This window comes from Drosophila persimilis, unplaced genomic scaffold (assembly GCF_003286085.1).
Source record: "Drosophila persimilis strain 14011-0111.01,24,50 unplaced genomic scaffold, DperRS2 tig00000000-arrow-pilon, whole genome shotgun sequence".
NCBI classification, from domain to species: domain Eukaryota; kingdom Metazoa; phylum Arthropoda; class Insecta; order Diptera; family Drosophilidae; genus Drosophila; species Drosophila persimilis.
Genome location: NW_020825288.1, coordinates 23,477,850 through 23,489,764, shown reverse-complemented (window position 1 = coordinate 23,489,764; position 11,915 = coordinate 23,477,850). Strand labels below are relative to the sequence as shown.

General features: G+C 42.8%; 4 protein-coding genes across 4 annotated transcripts; 1 reads left to right on the top strand and 3 right to left on the bottom strand.

The window, feature by feature from the left end:
- Positions 1–291: 291 nt before the first annotated feature.
- LOC6592148 (heterogeneous nuclear ribonucleoprotein M) lies at positions 292–5,309 on the bottom strand. The gene is made up of 5 exons (XM_026986998.1): positions 5,210–5,309; positions 4,466–5,083; positions 2,948–3,086; positions 840–1,995; positions 292–762 (listed from the first exon to the last, which is right to left on the bottom strand). The coding sequence occupies exons 2-5, from the start codon at positions 5,071–5,073 to the stop codon at positions 707–709; spliced, it is 1,959 nt and encodes a 652-aa protein (XP_026842799.1). The 5' UTR covers positions 5,074–5,083; positions 5,210–5,309; the 3' UTR covers positions 292–706.
- Positions 5,310–6,755: 1,446 nt separating this feature from the next.
- On the bottom strand, positions 6,756–9,245 carry LOC6592147 (ras-like protein 1). Its single transcript, XM_002017247.2, has 4 exons — positions 9,073–9,245; positions 8,158–8,418; positions 7,842–8,098; positions 6,756–7,758 (listed from the first exon to the last, which is right to left on the bottom strand). Exons 2-4 carry the CDS (start codon positions 8,294–8,296, stop codon positions 7,585–7,587), a joined length of 570 nt encoding a protein of 189 aa, XP_002017283.1. The 5' UTR covers positions 8,297–8,418; positions 9,073–9,245; the 3' UTR covers positions 6,756–7,584.
- Positions 9,246–9,400: 155 nt separating this feature from the next.
- LOC6592146 (glutamic acid-rich protein) lies at positions 9,401–10,857 on the top strand. Its single transcript, XM_002017246.2, has 2 exons — positions 9,401–9,445; positions 9,503–10,857. The coding sequence occupies exons 1-2, from the start codon at positions 9,416–9,418 to the stop codon at positions 10,829–10,831; spliced, it is 1,359 nt and encodes a 452-aa protein (XP_002017282.1). The 5' UTR covers positions 9,401–9,415; the 3' UTR covers positions 10,832–10,857.
- Positions 10,842–11,889, bottom strand: LOC6592145 (39S ribosomal protein L47, mitochondrial). The gene is made up of 4 exons (XM_002017245.2): positions 11,786–11,889; positions 11,446–11,719; positions 11,108–11,385; positions 10,842–11,050 (listed from the first exon to the last, which is right to left on the bottom strand). Exons 1-4 carry the CDS (start codon positions 11,887–11,889, stop codon positions 10,900–10,902), a joined length of 807 nt encoding a protein of 268 aa, XP_002017281.1. The 3' UTR covers positions 10,842–10,899.
- Between the last annotated feature and the right edge of the window lie 26 nt (positions 11,890–11,915).

Sequence of the window (11,915 nt, the reverse complement as noted above, 5' to 3'; positions counted from 1 at the left end):
TCAATAGTGCTATAGTCGTAGAGCATCTGAAATGTTCAATATCTGGGGATGCGACTACGATGGTGGGATTATTTTTTTTTCCGGGTGTAAACTGTACTTACCGAGCGGTGGGGGAAAGAGCAGTGACAGTGTCATGGAAACCATGCCTTTACTGCCCTTAAGGACTCGTTGAGAGAGACAGAGCCATGCCTGAAGACGAGGGCTTAAATATCTGAAGGCTCCGAGATCAATAACTTGTAAAATCCAATCCTTACTTCCTTGAGTATAATAAAACATTTCAACTAACATTCGTACTCCACAAATTGTTAACTTGAACGTGAACAATGTTTAACAATGGGATTTTGCATTGTTTTATTGGCTGTAATTCAATCGCTTAGAAATAACATTAGAATTGCGTCTTCGGATTTGTGGGCTGTGGTTTTGGAACGTCAGTTATTTTTTTAATATTAGAGTACATAATAATATGAATTTATATATATATAAAAGTTATACGAGAATAAAATGTATATGGGATGAACTCTTCTGTGTCTGTGTCTGTGCCTCACATACATATGGTTGTATGGCTGCATGGCTGTATTGCTTGTGGAATAAAGAAAGTCCGTTCATTGGTCATCAAACAATGCGGCGTTCGGCGGCTGTGGTTCATTTTCATGTTTTTTCGCTTAACTATTACAGAGTAAATACACTTTAAACTTAAACCGCTAACTTAAAAGTACGTTACTTTAATGTTGCGACCATCCAGACGAGAGCCATCCATGAGCGCTGCAAAGGGGGAACAGGGTGTAAGAATCCACAATTAGTTCAGCTGCACTTTCAGTCCATAATTGCAAAAGACTTACCTATAGCCAACTCGGCATCGCGCTCTTTGAAGAATCGCACAACACCCACATCATTTCCACGTATTTCGGCAAACTTGACATCCCCAATCTCACGGAACTTGTCGCGCAGCGTCTGCCAGGTGCAGCTCATGGGCACATTCTTAATGATAATCGTGTCCGATTTGCGAGAGCCAGCCCCTGCGTTGCCAGCACCAGAATTGGCATTGCCCACATTGCTACCGCCGCCAAAAATGTCCAGATTGTTGCCAGAATTGTAGTCGTTGCCGTCCTGCTGGTTGCCCAAGCCGCCTCCTCCATTGCCGCCGCCAACACCCCCAGAGCTGCTGTAGGCATTATATCCAACGTTCCCGCCGGAAACTCCGCCGCCACTGTAGGGATTGTTTCCGCCAGAGCTGTAGTTATTGCCACCTCCAGTGCCGCCGCTACTGTAGTTATTGGAAAGACCCACGTTGCCCGAAGAAATGGGATCATCATTGCCGCCAGAGTTGCCCAGGCTGAGGCCCAAGTTGTTGAGGGATGAAGTGAGCAGAGGATTGGATAGGCTGCCACCTTGGTTTCCCAGATTGCCGACCACAGCGGCCAGAAGGCTGGGGTTCAGATTGTTCAAGTTCAGCCCGCCGGCGCCCGAGTTATTGCCCAGATTGGGCTTCTGCACTGGGGCCACAGGGGAGGGCTGGATGGACGAGGCATTGTTGCCGAACATCACTCCCGTCAGGCTACCCAGCAGATTGCTGGCATTGCTAACGCCACCGCCTCCCTGGCCAGCAGCCACAGAGCCCAGCTGTCCGCCTTGCTGAACATTTCCCAACAGCTGGCCCTGGCCTTGGTTTCCGCCGTTGGGCAGATTGTGAGCCACGTCCTTCAGTGGCTCACCGTTCGGACCTAGGCCAATGCCCACACCGCCCAGTCCCTCGGGCAGTTTGACACCCTCACCCTTGTCCGGAATACGATCCAGACGAACGGTCATGCGTCTATCGAAGAGCATCTGACGATCCAGCATGGAAATGGCCTGCACTGCCTCCACGGGATGATCGTATTCGATCACAGCAAAGCCGCGACTATTGCCCTCCTTGTCCAGGGACAGATCCACGCTCTGCACTTTGCCGGCCAGCTTGAACACCTGCTTGAGCTTCTTGTTATCCACCTTGTAGTCCAGCTGAAGAGAGTGTTTGAAACAAATTAGTCACGTGCAATCTACATATACATGTATCTTCGGCCCCTGAAATCGTATCAAAAGCCGACCTTGAAGACCAGAAGCTTTGCTGCGAAAAGATAACAATATCAGGAGCAGGAGCAGGATCAGGGCCAGGGACACACTGAATCATTCCAGCCTTGATTCCAGTTGACTGAAAGCAAAATAGTCGATAGCCCAAGACGAAGAAGTCGACGTTTGAACTGCCGTACGAACCGCAACTGCTTCATATTTATAACCCATTTGATGAACAAAATGACGGAATAGGAAATAGGACACGCGAAGGACACACCATTACCTTTCTGTCTATTGAATAATGACAGAGGACAGAGGTTGTTTGAAAAGCCCAATAATTTTAAAACAAATCTTTAAATATTGATTTGGAAACACGAAATTTGTTGGAGACAGCAATGCCGTTGCTCTTTTGGAGGGTAAGGAGAATCTCGAAATTACTCTCTTATTTTTTTAATTGAATTTTTTTAGACACCAAAGTACGAATGAAGCTCCTTATATTATTAGACATTGTCCAATAATCTATGTTTTATCCAATACTCTATGCGCAAACATGATCCAGAACAACTATTTCTTCGGCAGTTTAGAAAGTAAATCATTCCCAAACCCGCATTCGGGGGATGCTCGTGATCAAAATTAAAGGGATTAAAGGGTTGCAGTCTTCAGTTATTCTTCAGTTTATAGATCAGCAGTACGAGGGGCAGGAAAAATAAACAGAGCCCCAAAAATATGGCCTATGCTTGGGTGGGTTATAAATACGAAACAGACGAGACCCCATAAGAAACTTCCATATGCACAGCAGAGCACACTCCGCACATCTTTTGCCGTGCGGTTCGGTTCGGGTACAGGTCGAATACAGAATACATATTGGAATTATTGGAAATTAAAATTACTATATACTCACATTAGCAACAAAAACCTTATTATGCAAAGGTCCACTTATGCCCAGACTCTCCAAAAACGAAGCAGAAAGCCCATACAAATTGTAATTCGACGAATTATTATAATCATTTGACATCATGTTAAAATTATTACGCCCAGATCTAGAAAAAGAAGCCAAAGATCCAGAGAGAAAAATAACAAAAGGATAGCAAGGATAAGCTTCAGCTACGACAGAATGAGAGAGATGCCAAGAAAGCCGGCACGATTGCAGACGTGTAAAAGTGGTTTGTTACCTTCCTTCCCATTCTTCTATCAAACATCGCACCGCATCACACACAATTCCTTAGTTGATATACATAATAGCAGCTTTGCAAGTGATGGAAAATAATTATGCACTGATGTAAATGTTGTCTATCTTCGAAATACAAATTTCAGCTGAGAAGAAGATTTTGATTCCGATACCGATGACGAGACGAGTCGGAGTCGCAGTCGCAGTCTCCTCCTTAAACGTGTATTTCCTTCCTCCTCCGTCCCACACTACCTAACAGAATATTTACATGCCGAGCCTGACGAGACCATGTTCCATAGGTAGCATATATTAGAAAGTGCCTTTCTGATATTTCTTCACAGTAGTGCGAGCCGGAAATAAATTCTCGATCAAAAAGTTATGCTACTTCAAAACCCATAGCAATATAGGACAAATACAAAGTCAACTGCAGATCCTATTTGAATAAAGTCTCTGGTAGTAGCCCATTCATAATATAAAAGTTCTTCTACTGGAAAATTAACTTCTCTTTTCACGCGCAAAAATGCGATTGCGATTGACTTGCCATCATCCTAGTCTACATATAAATATGATTATACGGTAGCTCTTGCAATAGAAGACTATCTGTACTCTTACTTCGACTAGAAATAGAAAAATATTTCCCTGCGGAACTGCTGCAATAACGAAAGGTAAAAGATCTACCAGCCTACGCTCGACAGATATCCGACACAAATCCTTTAAATGTACAACTGTTCATGGAACCCTATGACATACGTTTTTCAGTTCGGAATCCTTTCAACAGTAGGTAATATATTCTATAGCCTAAGCTGGACAAAAATATGGGAATGGAATATTCATAGCAGATACTCGTACGTTTATGGTAAGTAAAAGAGCCTACAACCTACGCTCGACAAATCCGAAAATCCTTTTAATGATAAGTTTTTCAATTCGTGGCAGGTATTTTAAGAGTATTTGGTATTTTAAAGATCCTAGTGTACAGTTTTTGGAATTGTATGGCAGATAAATAAATGATGAGAGTTCTTCCTAGAGCCTACGCTCGACAAGTATGCGAAGTATCCGTGTACTCGTACTCGTGGGTGGATACAAAAACCGCTTCTGCAGATTGATACGATTCGATTGATTTGCCTTCATAGAAACGACTGCCGATTGAGAAGTGTGTAAGGATTCAATACTTTTTGCGTGCTACGAACCTTGCTTTCCTGCTTAGAACATCGAGAAAAACAATAGAGATAGACGAACACATAAAGTACTCACAATCTGTCATCGTCGCGTCTGGAGAAGCCGCCGCGGTCCCGGTCGTCCATGTGGTCGCGACCACTGCCGCCGCCTCCTCCGCCACCGCCGTTGTTGCCACCTCCTCCGCCGCCGCCGACATTTCCACCGCCACCGCCGGCGCCATCACGGACAATCCTTCCGTATTGATCGCGCTGCTCGCCATGATCCTCCTTGACGACTAACTCACGGCCGTTGACCTCATATCGATTCATCTTTTCCATGGCTTTTTGCACGTTTTCGGGGTCTTTGAACTCGACAATGCCACAGCCGCGTGCCTTGCCGCTCTCGTCGTGGAACAGCTGCACGTACTCAATGGAGCCGACGATGCGTCGGAACAGATCTTTCAGGTCTTGCCACCGATAGTCGTAGGGAATGTTCGAGATGTAGACTCGACAATTGCGCCGTTCACGGCTTCTGTCTCGGACCATGTTGCCGCCACCACCTCCACCCCCGCCGCCAATATTACCGCCGCCACCGGCATTTCCATTTCCATCGGCATCAGAGAACCGAGATCCTCGGGCGCCACGGCCGCGACGGTCGCGCTCCTTCTCCCGATTCTCCACTGCATTGTTCGCATCCATATTCATGGTTGTGGGACTGCAAATTTAACAAACCATTTACTTTTCGTCATGTACAGAACATTTTTTCTGCAGCGGCGTCAGGAAAAACAAAATGGCGACCGACTCCATTGGATTTGCTTTGCATATTGTTTACATAATTTACCTTTTTGATGATTTTTCTGCAGGAACACGAACGAAACGCTGCTTCCTTTGTTCAAGTTATTAAATCAAGTATTTGGCTATATCGAACGCCAACAATTTATCAATAAACGCACACTTTCCTGGGGTTCTTTTTGCAAAAAGTGGCGCTAGTGATGTGATACAGTGCTGCCAGATGTTGAGAGTCACCATCAGCTAGATTGAAGAAAAAAATAAGCTAGAATAAGCTAAAACTTAAAAAAAAGCTAACCATACAAAAACACATCAAAATAATGAACTATTGAATTTGATTGATATTTTGTTTTCAATTATTATTCTTTCTTAAACTTTCCACTCCTTAATAATATTTTATATATAAATGTGCAAACATGTGCAATACTATAGTGTGACTGAAACTTATCAACGAATATATACATATGTACTTCACATTTATACACAAAATTGGATAACATACCAAAATAGCAACAACAAATATGATTTTTGTCCTATTTCTTAATAAATATTAAAAAATATTACAATAAAATCAAAAAACAATAAGTGTACCACATTTATTTAAGCCAAAATAAGCTAAATGAAATTTGAAATAAGCTAGATTTCAAGCTATAAGCATTTCAATTAGTTTTCAAGCCATTTGGTTTTAAAATAAGCCAAATCTACTTAAAATAAGCTGAAATGGCAACACTGATGTGATATGGCCACGGAACTATCAATCAAGAATACCGATATACCGTGTCGGCATATATCGAAAATATAGCGATGAAAAACCGAACTTAGCCCACTTAAGCCCCCTCTATTTAAACAGTTCAACGACTTGAGGTAAATGGTGGAAAATATTTCTGCTTGTGAACTTGTAGATCCATGAAATCTTAAAACTTAAGAAACACGATATCTTTCACCTGAACTGCAATTAAATTAATTAATTTTTGGTGGAAAGTTTAAATACTCCCTTGGCTTATAATAGGTTCGTTCGTATAATCGTTCTTTTTCAAGGATTGGAAACCATTTTCCTCGATTTTGATATTACTAGCAAGCTAGGACTTCCATACCTGAACAATAATTTTACCCGATCAGTAAATAACTTTCCTACATGAAATCCGAAATCCGAAAGGTATACCATTGAATTATTATCCATTATTATTTGAACTTTGAATCTGTTTCATTCGATTTATTATTAATTTTCGATGATTTAATTTGGACATATCTAGACAATGTGGTAGATATATACCGGTTCATTCATTCAAATATATGCAGGTTTGTCATATAAATATATTTCAGCGTTTAAAAAGCAGAAAAAAACAAAACTATTTTTCGGTTTAAATAGTACACACAATCGTTTTATTTCGTTCCTTTTTGTATGGCAAAAATTAATACAAAAAAATTAAATATTAAATGTATGTATAAAAAGCTTAAAGCAAACTATATAATGTAAATTTAATTGGCTGCTTGTTTTCTCTCTGATTGATCTGTCAATAAGGTAGGTAGAAAGAAAGGCTTTCTATGAACAACTCATACGAATAAAATGTTTTGCGTTATAGCACCACAACAATTGATTGTGTTTAATGAACATAAATTTATTTAGTTTGGGCAGCATAGACAAGCAAACCGGCTCGTTTGTGCGAAAATTACTTTGCCGTTCGTTTCATATGTTTTGTTTGTTCTTTACTAGTGAAAAATACTAATGGAATTCTGTTCGTGCGTATACGTGTGAGAAAATTTGAATCAGAAGACGGGCTACGCTAAAAACGCATTAAAACAAACCATTTACAACAGAGCTCAAGGAATTAGAGTAATTAGAACTAGTCTTGCATGCATAGCGGTATATGTATCGGAGTTTAGCACAGATCAGATTCTCCGTCTCCTCTACGGTAAAATACAAACGACATTGACTCCAGTTTAGTGGTTGGTGGTGATTGAAAACAAATGGTTAAAGCAGCTGAACCAAGGCAGTTACAACAGTATTCATAGTTATATGTAGAGAGGTACATATTCATTTCATTTCGTTTCGCTTTCCTTCGTTTTCATTTTCGTTATTGTTAATACTCTTAAAAGGGCGCCACGCAGCCTTTCAAACGACACAAAACACACACATTCACAAAAATCATTTCTCCGTACATAAAACTCTAGTTACTTAAATTAATTACAATTCTTCTCTTCATCTGACAATTGCACCGACTAACTCGCTCCCATACAAATGTGTGTGCTTTCGTTCTGTGTGCGTGCTTTTATTCCGCGTGCATTCGCGGGGGATCCACAATCCTGTCACGATCAATGACACGATTGCCCAACGAAAACAGCACTGAATACATACAGACAGACAGACAGACAGACAACAGGCGACATTGAACAAAATAAAAAGTTAATAAACCACTGCAAGCCCGTTTAGAGAATTTTACATTTAAATCTACGATTCGGCTTATTAAGTTTACGACCCCTTCGCCCCTTGTTGTCCTTGTCCTTTCGGATCTCGCGCACGAGTGTGTAAAATGCATCATCAACGCCCATGCGCGTCTTGGCTGATGTCTCAATGTATGGAATGCCGTATTGTTTGGCCACCTTGAGAGTAAAAAAAAAAGAGTATTTAAAAATGATCTATCCAACGATGCGAGTTACGAGCTACTCGACTGACCACCACTCACCTCTCTTGCCTGTTCGTTTTTAACGTTCCACGTGGTCAAGTCACACTTATTGCCCACTAGCACCATTGGCACCTCCTCGGCATCCTTGACTCGTTTGATCTGCTCGCGGTATGTGCCGATGTCTTCAAAGGATTTTGCACTATTTACGGCAAAGACTAACAGGAAGCCCTCGCCCGTGCGCATATACTGATCCCGCATAGCCGAGTACTCCTCCTGTCCAGCGGTATCCAAGATGTCCAGAAGGCAGGTTTCTCCATCTGCCAAATCATAACCATCAGAGAACATGTCAAACTCCGCAGCGAGTGAAAAAACTCACCAATGACCACTTGCTTTCGGTACGAGTCCTCGATTGTGGGATCGTATTCGTCAACAAAATGATTCTGAATTAGTTGGATGGTCAACGCCGATTTGCCAACGCCTCCCGCACCAACAACAACCAATTTGTATTCCGTCATTTGTATTCCGCTTTTGATTAGCCGTTGTGTCTAGCGATCAACGTAATGCGCTGGTACAAAAAACCCGCAGCTGCAGTCTTTCGGGGTGCGTGTGGTGTCTGGATATCTATGTCTCCGCAGGGCTGCAAGTAAAGTAAATTAATAATTAAAAATGATTAAAATAAATTAAACGCATAATTAGGCACAAATTAATGCAAGACTGAATCCGCTTGGCTTCCATATTATTCTACCACAGATGCATACAGTGGCGGACAAATTTGTGCGCACGACCCCTTTTTGGAGAGAAAAAGGTTACAGATGCCAACTTCAAAAAATTATCACAAGAAAAGAAAATAAAGAAAGGCTATAAGTTCACATTCGGTGATATCAGATTTTTACCCATCATACCTACATACATACATACATATGTACATGCATGTGTATACCTAAATAATTGCTAATGTATATTTGTAATTAAAATCATCTATTGACAGGACAGGACAGGACAGGAGACATGAAATTGAAAACAAGGGGTCGCACGCAGACTGTTGTCGGCCACTGTAGGTAGAGTATGCACACAGACACAATAAAAGAGATCAATGACTCAAGCGCGTTGCAGCCCTCAGGTTCTTTATGGATATTAATTTTCATGCGTCCGAGCATCGGAATAGTCACGATTTGGAATATTGATGAGAACTGCACAATTTTATTAATTAAAAAGCAGTCAATTAATGCAGAACATTGCTGTGAACGTTGTTGTTCTGATTTTTTCCTGCCGGGGCTGCACAAATGCAGACCTTCTTTGTTGCTGCCTTCTCTATTAGCTCCTCCTTGTTTTTCTTCTTTGCGTCTGTCGAGTTTCGGTCGCGGAACCGCGCAGCGCATTCACTTGGCACGTTTCGGGGTCACAATTTACGGTTTAACGCAACTACGGGCAATTACGCGACTTTTAAACTTTTACCACTAAAAGAAAACAATAAATTCGTAACTTATTTCTGCAGCTGCTGCTTCTTCTTCAGCACTATGTCGCCATTTTGGCTAGGGATGTTAAATATATATTGCATCAATATATCGATAAAAACATATGTGATAGTTTGGTGCGATAGGCGGAACTTCAATGTTTCTCCAGGCTGCAGCACCATGCTTGATAAACTGAAATTCAATAATTTGGTAAATAAATGAAAAAAGACGTATTATTTATAGTAACTACTCCGTTCGTACACACAGGTAATTACCAACAAGAAAGTCATCCAGCAAGCACGTGCGCAAACGGTGTCCAAGCTCGTTCAGAAGCTGAGGAAGGTCAAAGATGTCCTGGCCAAACGACCGGACGATGAGAAACACAAGGAACGCTTGCGCAAAAGCAGCGAATGCGTGGCCCAGCTAAAGGCTTTGAAGAGTCTGGACATAATGCGCCAGCTGCTCCTACAGGATGGTAAAAATCCGAACGCAGTGCTCACCAATGGCCGGTCCACTCCAGATGAGGTTGTTCTTGCGATGCTGGGGCTCAACAAACTGATGAAAGCGCTGGTTGACACATTTCGCCAGACTTTGGGCCTGGACAGTGACAAGGATTCCAAGTGGCGTGAAGAGATTCTGGAAACGAGCAAGAGACGCGTGAAGCTGCAGCGCACTGAGGCGAAGAAAAGACAACGCAAGGAACTCAAAGACCAGAAGGCCCAGACGCGCAACCGACTAGAATGGTTGGAGCAGAACAAAGTGGATAGAGACGTGGCTGGAACAGATGTATTGCCAGCGGCAGAGCCAGCGGTTGGTGAGGTGGAAACAGCGGAAGAGAAGAAACCGAAACAAGAAAAGCTTCAGCGTACTCCTAAAGTGGCCTCGGTGAAGAAAGAGCTTCGAGAAAAGAAGCAAACGCAAAATGAAAAGAAGCCCGAAATTAAACCCAAACCCATTGATGTCAAAGAAGAGGAAAAGTCAAAGGTACGAGAAAAGAAGCAACAGCAAAAGGATAGGAAGCCCGAAATTAGTCCGAAACCTATTGATGTCAAAGAAAGGACACGAAAGCGACCACAAGAGAAGGAGCCGAGCATTGAAAAGGAGGAGACCACGGCTGAGAAAGATCGTCCAACGCATGTCATAGATCCATTTTTTATCACAGAATCTGGTCAGCCGTATTTATCCACCGCTGTGGTTCTTTCAGAGGATAATGAAAGCGAAAACGAGCAAGAAACGATGCCTTATCCTGCCAAGCGCCAGCGGAACGAACACCGACATAGCGACAACCGGGGGGAAAGGGAGCGGAGGCCGGAGATCAATAAAAAGAAACCCACAGAGGACCTCCATCCATCCTGGATAGCCAAGCAGCAACAGAAGCCAGTTATCGGGCACTTTAAGGGGAAAAAGATCAAGTTTGGCGACGACGGGCAAGCCGCAGAAATTGATATTCCAGCTTTTAAGCATCATCCTGCTCCTGCTCCTGCATCCGCTCCCACTTCCATGGAAGGCATGCATCCCTCTTGGATTGCCAAACAAAAGTGGAAACCAAAAATTGCCGCCTTCCAGGGAACTAAAATTAAGTTTGACGAAGATTAAAATTAAGATGTTCAATTTACACAGTATTTTTTCGATTTAATGACTAAATAACTAAAAATGCTGCAAAGTTAGACGCCAACCTTCGGCACATAGTGTCCTCGGGCCTTATCCGCACTGCGTAGTTTGTCGATATCCACATCGGGGAACTTACGGCGCAGCACTTCCAGATCAAAGTTGGGATTGCGGCGTAGAATCATCATTACCTCGTTGCGAGAGCGGCTGGAACAAAGAATATTATTAGATATCGTCTTTATTTGTTGCTATGCCATGGCATACTTCTTCGCCTTGCGCTTGGCATTGTAAAGCTGCTCGCGGTACTTGAGCAGAAATCTATTCACGGCCCTGCCGCCAAAGCCAATATTGCGGGACTTTATCCATTTCAGGTTCATGAAGGGTGGCAGGACATGCTCGCAGGATTTATAATTGACCTGTAAGCCAAACGCGTTGTTTACCCTCTTCTGGGGTCGCTCGCCTGTTTCACCCGTTTCCAGCAAATGATAGGCCGTGTTGCGTTCCCGCACCACTTTCTCAAGATTGTCCATGGAAATTTTCACCTATGAATAAATGGCTTTTTATATTTTACATGCTCAACAAGCTAAAGGTTGGTCAGTTACCTTATCAATTCGCTCGGGGCTGGGAAAGATCTCCATTTTGTCATTGCATTCGTGCTCCATAGTAAGAAGCATATTCCGTTCCTTCAGCAATATAAACCAGAGCTGATGCAGCTCCTTGTTGGATTTGATGCGCAGCTCATCCGTCCTCCAGGCCCGTCCCACCTTTATATCGTTCTCGCTCCAGTGCTTGGGGTCATCGAAGAACTCCATCAGACCATGCCGCATCGGGCTGGTGTGCATCATTTGAGCATGCGGCGTTTGGGAGGCGGCAGCACTACGTATTACATAAAAACAAAGATGAGCGTACGCCAATAAAATCACTACAACTGCCGAAACCCACCTCAAGGCCTGCCATTGCTGCTTTGGAGCAGTAAGAAGACTCGTTATCGTCGCTGTTCTCACAGTTTTAGCCAAATTAAAACATTTCTTTAAAATAGTCGACATTTTCAGTCAACAGAGCTCGGCGATAT

Bases quoted from the DNA above. Each gene is read 5' to 3' on its own strand.
- LOC6592147 (XM_002017247.2), bottom strand. From the start codon at position 8,296: ATGACGGAATACAAATTGGTTGTTGTTGGTGCGGGAGGCGTTGGCAAA. The intron at 8,099-8,157 runs GTGAGTTTTTTC...ATGATTTGGCAG, and splicing joins CCGAAAGCAAGTGGTCATTG to ATGGAGAAACCTGCCTTCTG. The intron at 7,759-7,841 runs GTGAGTGGTGGT...TTTACTCTCAAG, and splicing joins AAAACGAACAGGCAAGAGAG to GTGGCCAAACAATACGGCAT.
- LOC6592148 (XM_026986998.1), bottom strand. From the start codon at position 5,073: ATGAATATGGATGCGAACAATGCAGTGGAGAATCGGGAGAAGGAGCGC. The intron at 3,087-4,465 runs GTGAGTACTTTA...TTCTTTTTCTAG, and splicing joins AGACGCGACGATGACAGATT to ATCTGGGCGTAATAATTTTA. The intron at 763-839 runs GTAAGTCTTTTG...CCCCCTTTGCAG, and splicing joins CGATGCCGAGTTGGCTATAG to CGCTCATGGATGGCTCTCGT.
- LOC6592145 (XM_002017245.2), bottom strand. From the start codon at position 11,889: ATGTCGACTATTTTAAAGAAATGTTTTAATTTGGCTAAAACTGTGAGA. The intron at 11,720-11,785 runs GTGGGTTTCGGC...TGTAATACGTAG, and splicing joins CAGCAATGGCAGGCCTTGAG to TGCTGCCGCCTCCCAAACGC. The intron at 11,386-11,445 runs GTAACTGACCAA...ATTTATTCATAG, and splicing joins GCCCCGAGCGAATTGATAAG to GTGAAAATTTCCATGGACAA.
- LOC6592146 (XM_002017246.2), top strand. From the start codon at position 9,416: ATGCTTGATAAACTGAAATTCAATAATTTG. The intron at 9,446-9,502 runs GTAAATAAATGA...TCGTACACACAG, and splicing joins AACTGAAATTCAATAATTTG to GTAATTACCAACAAGAAAGT.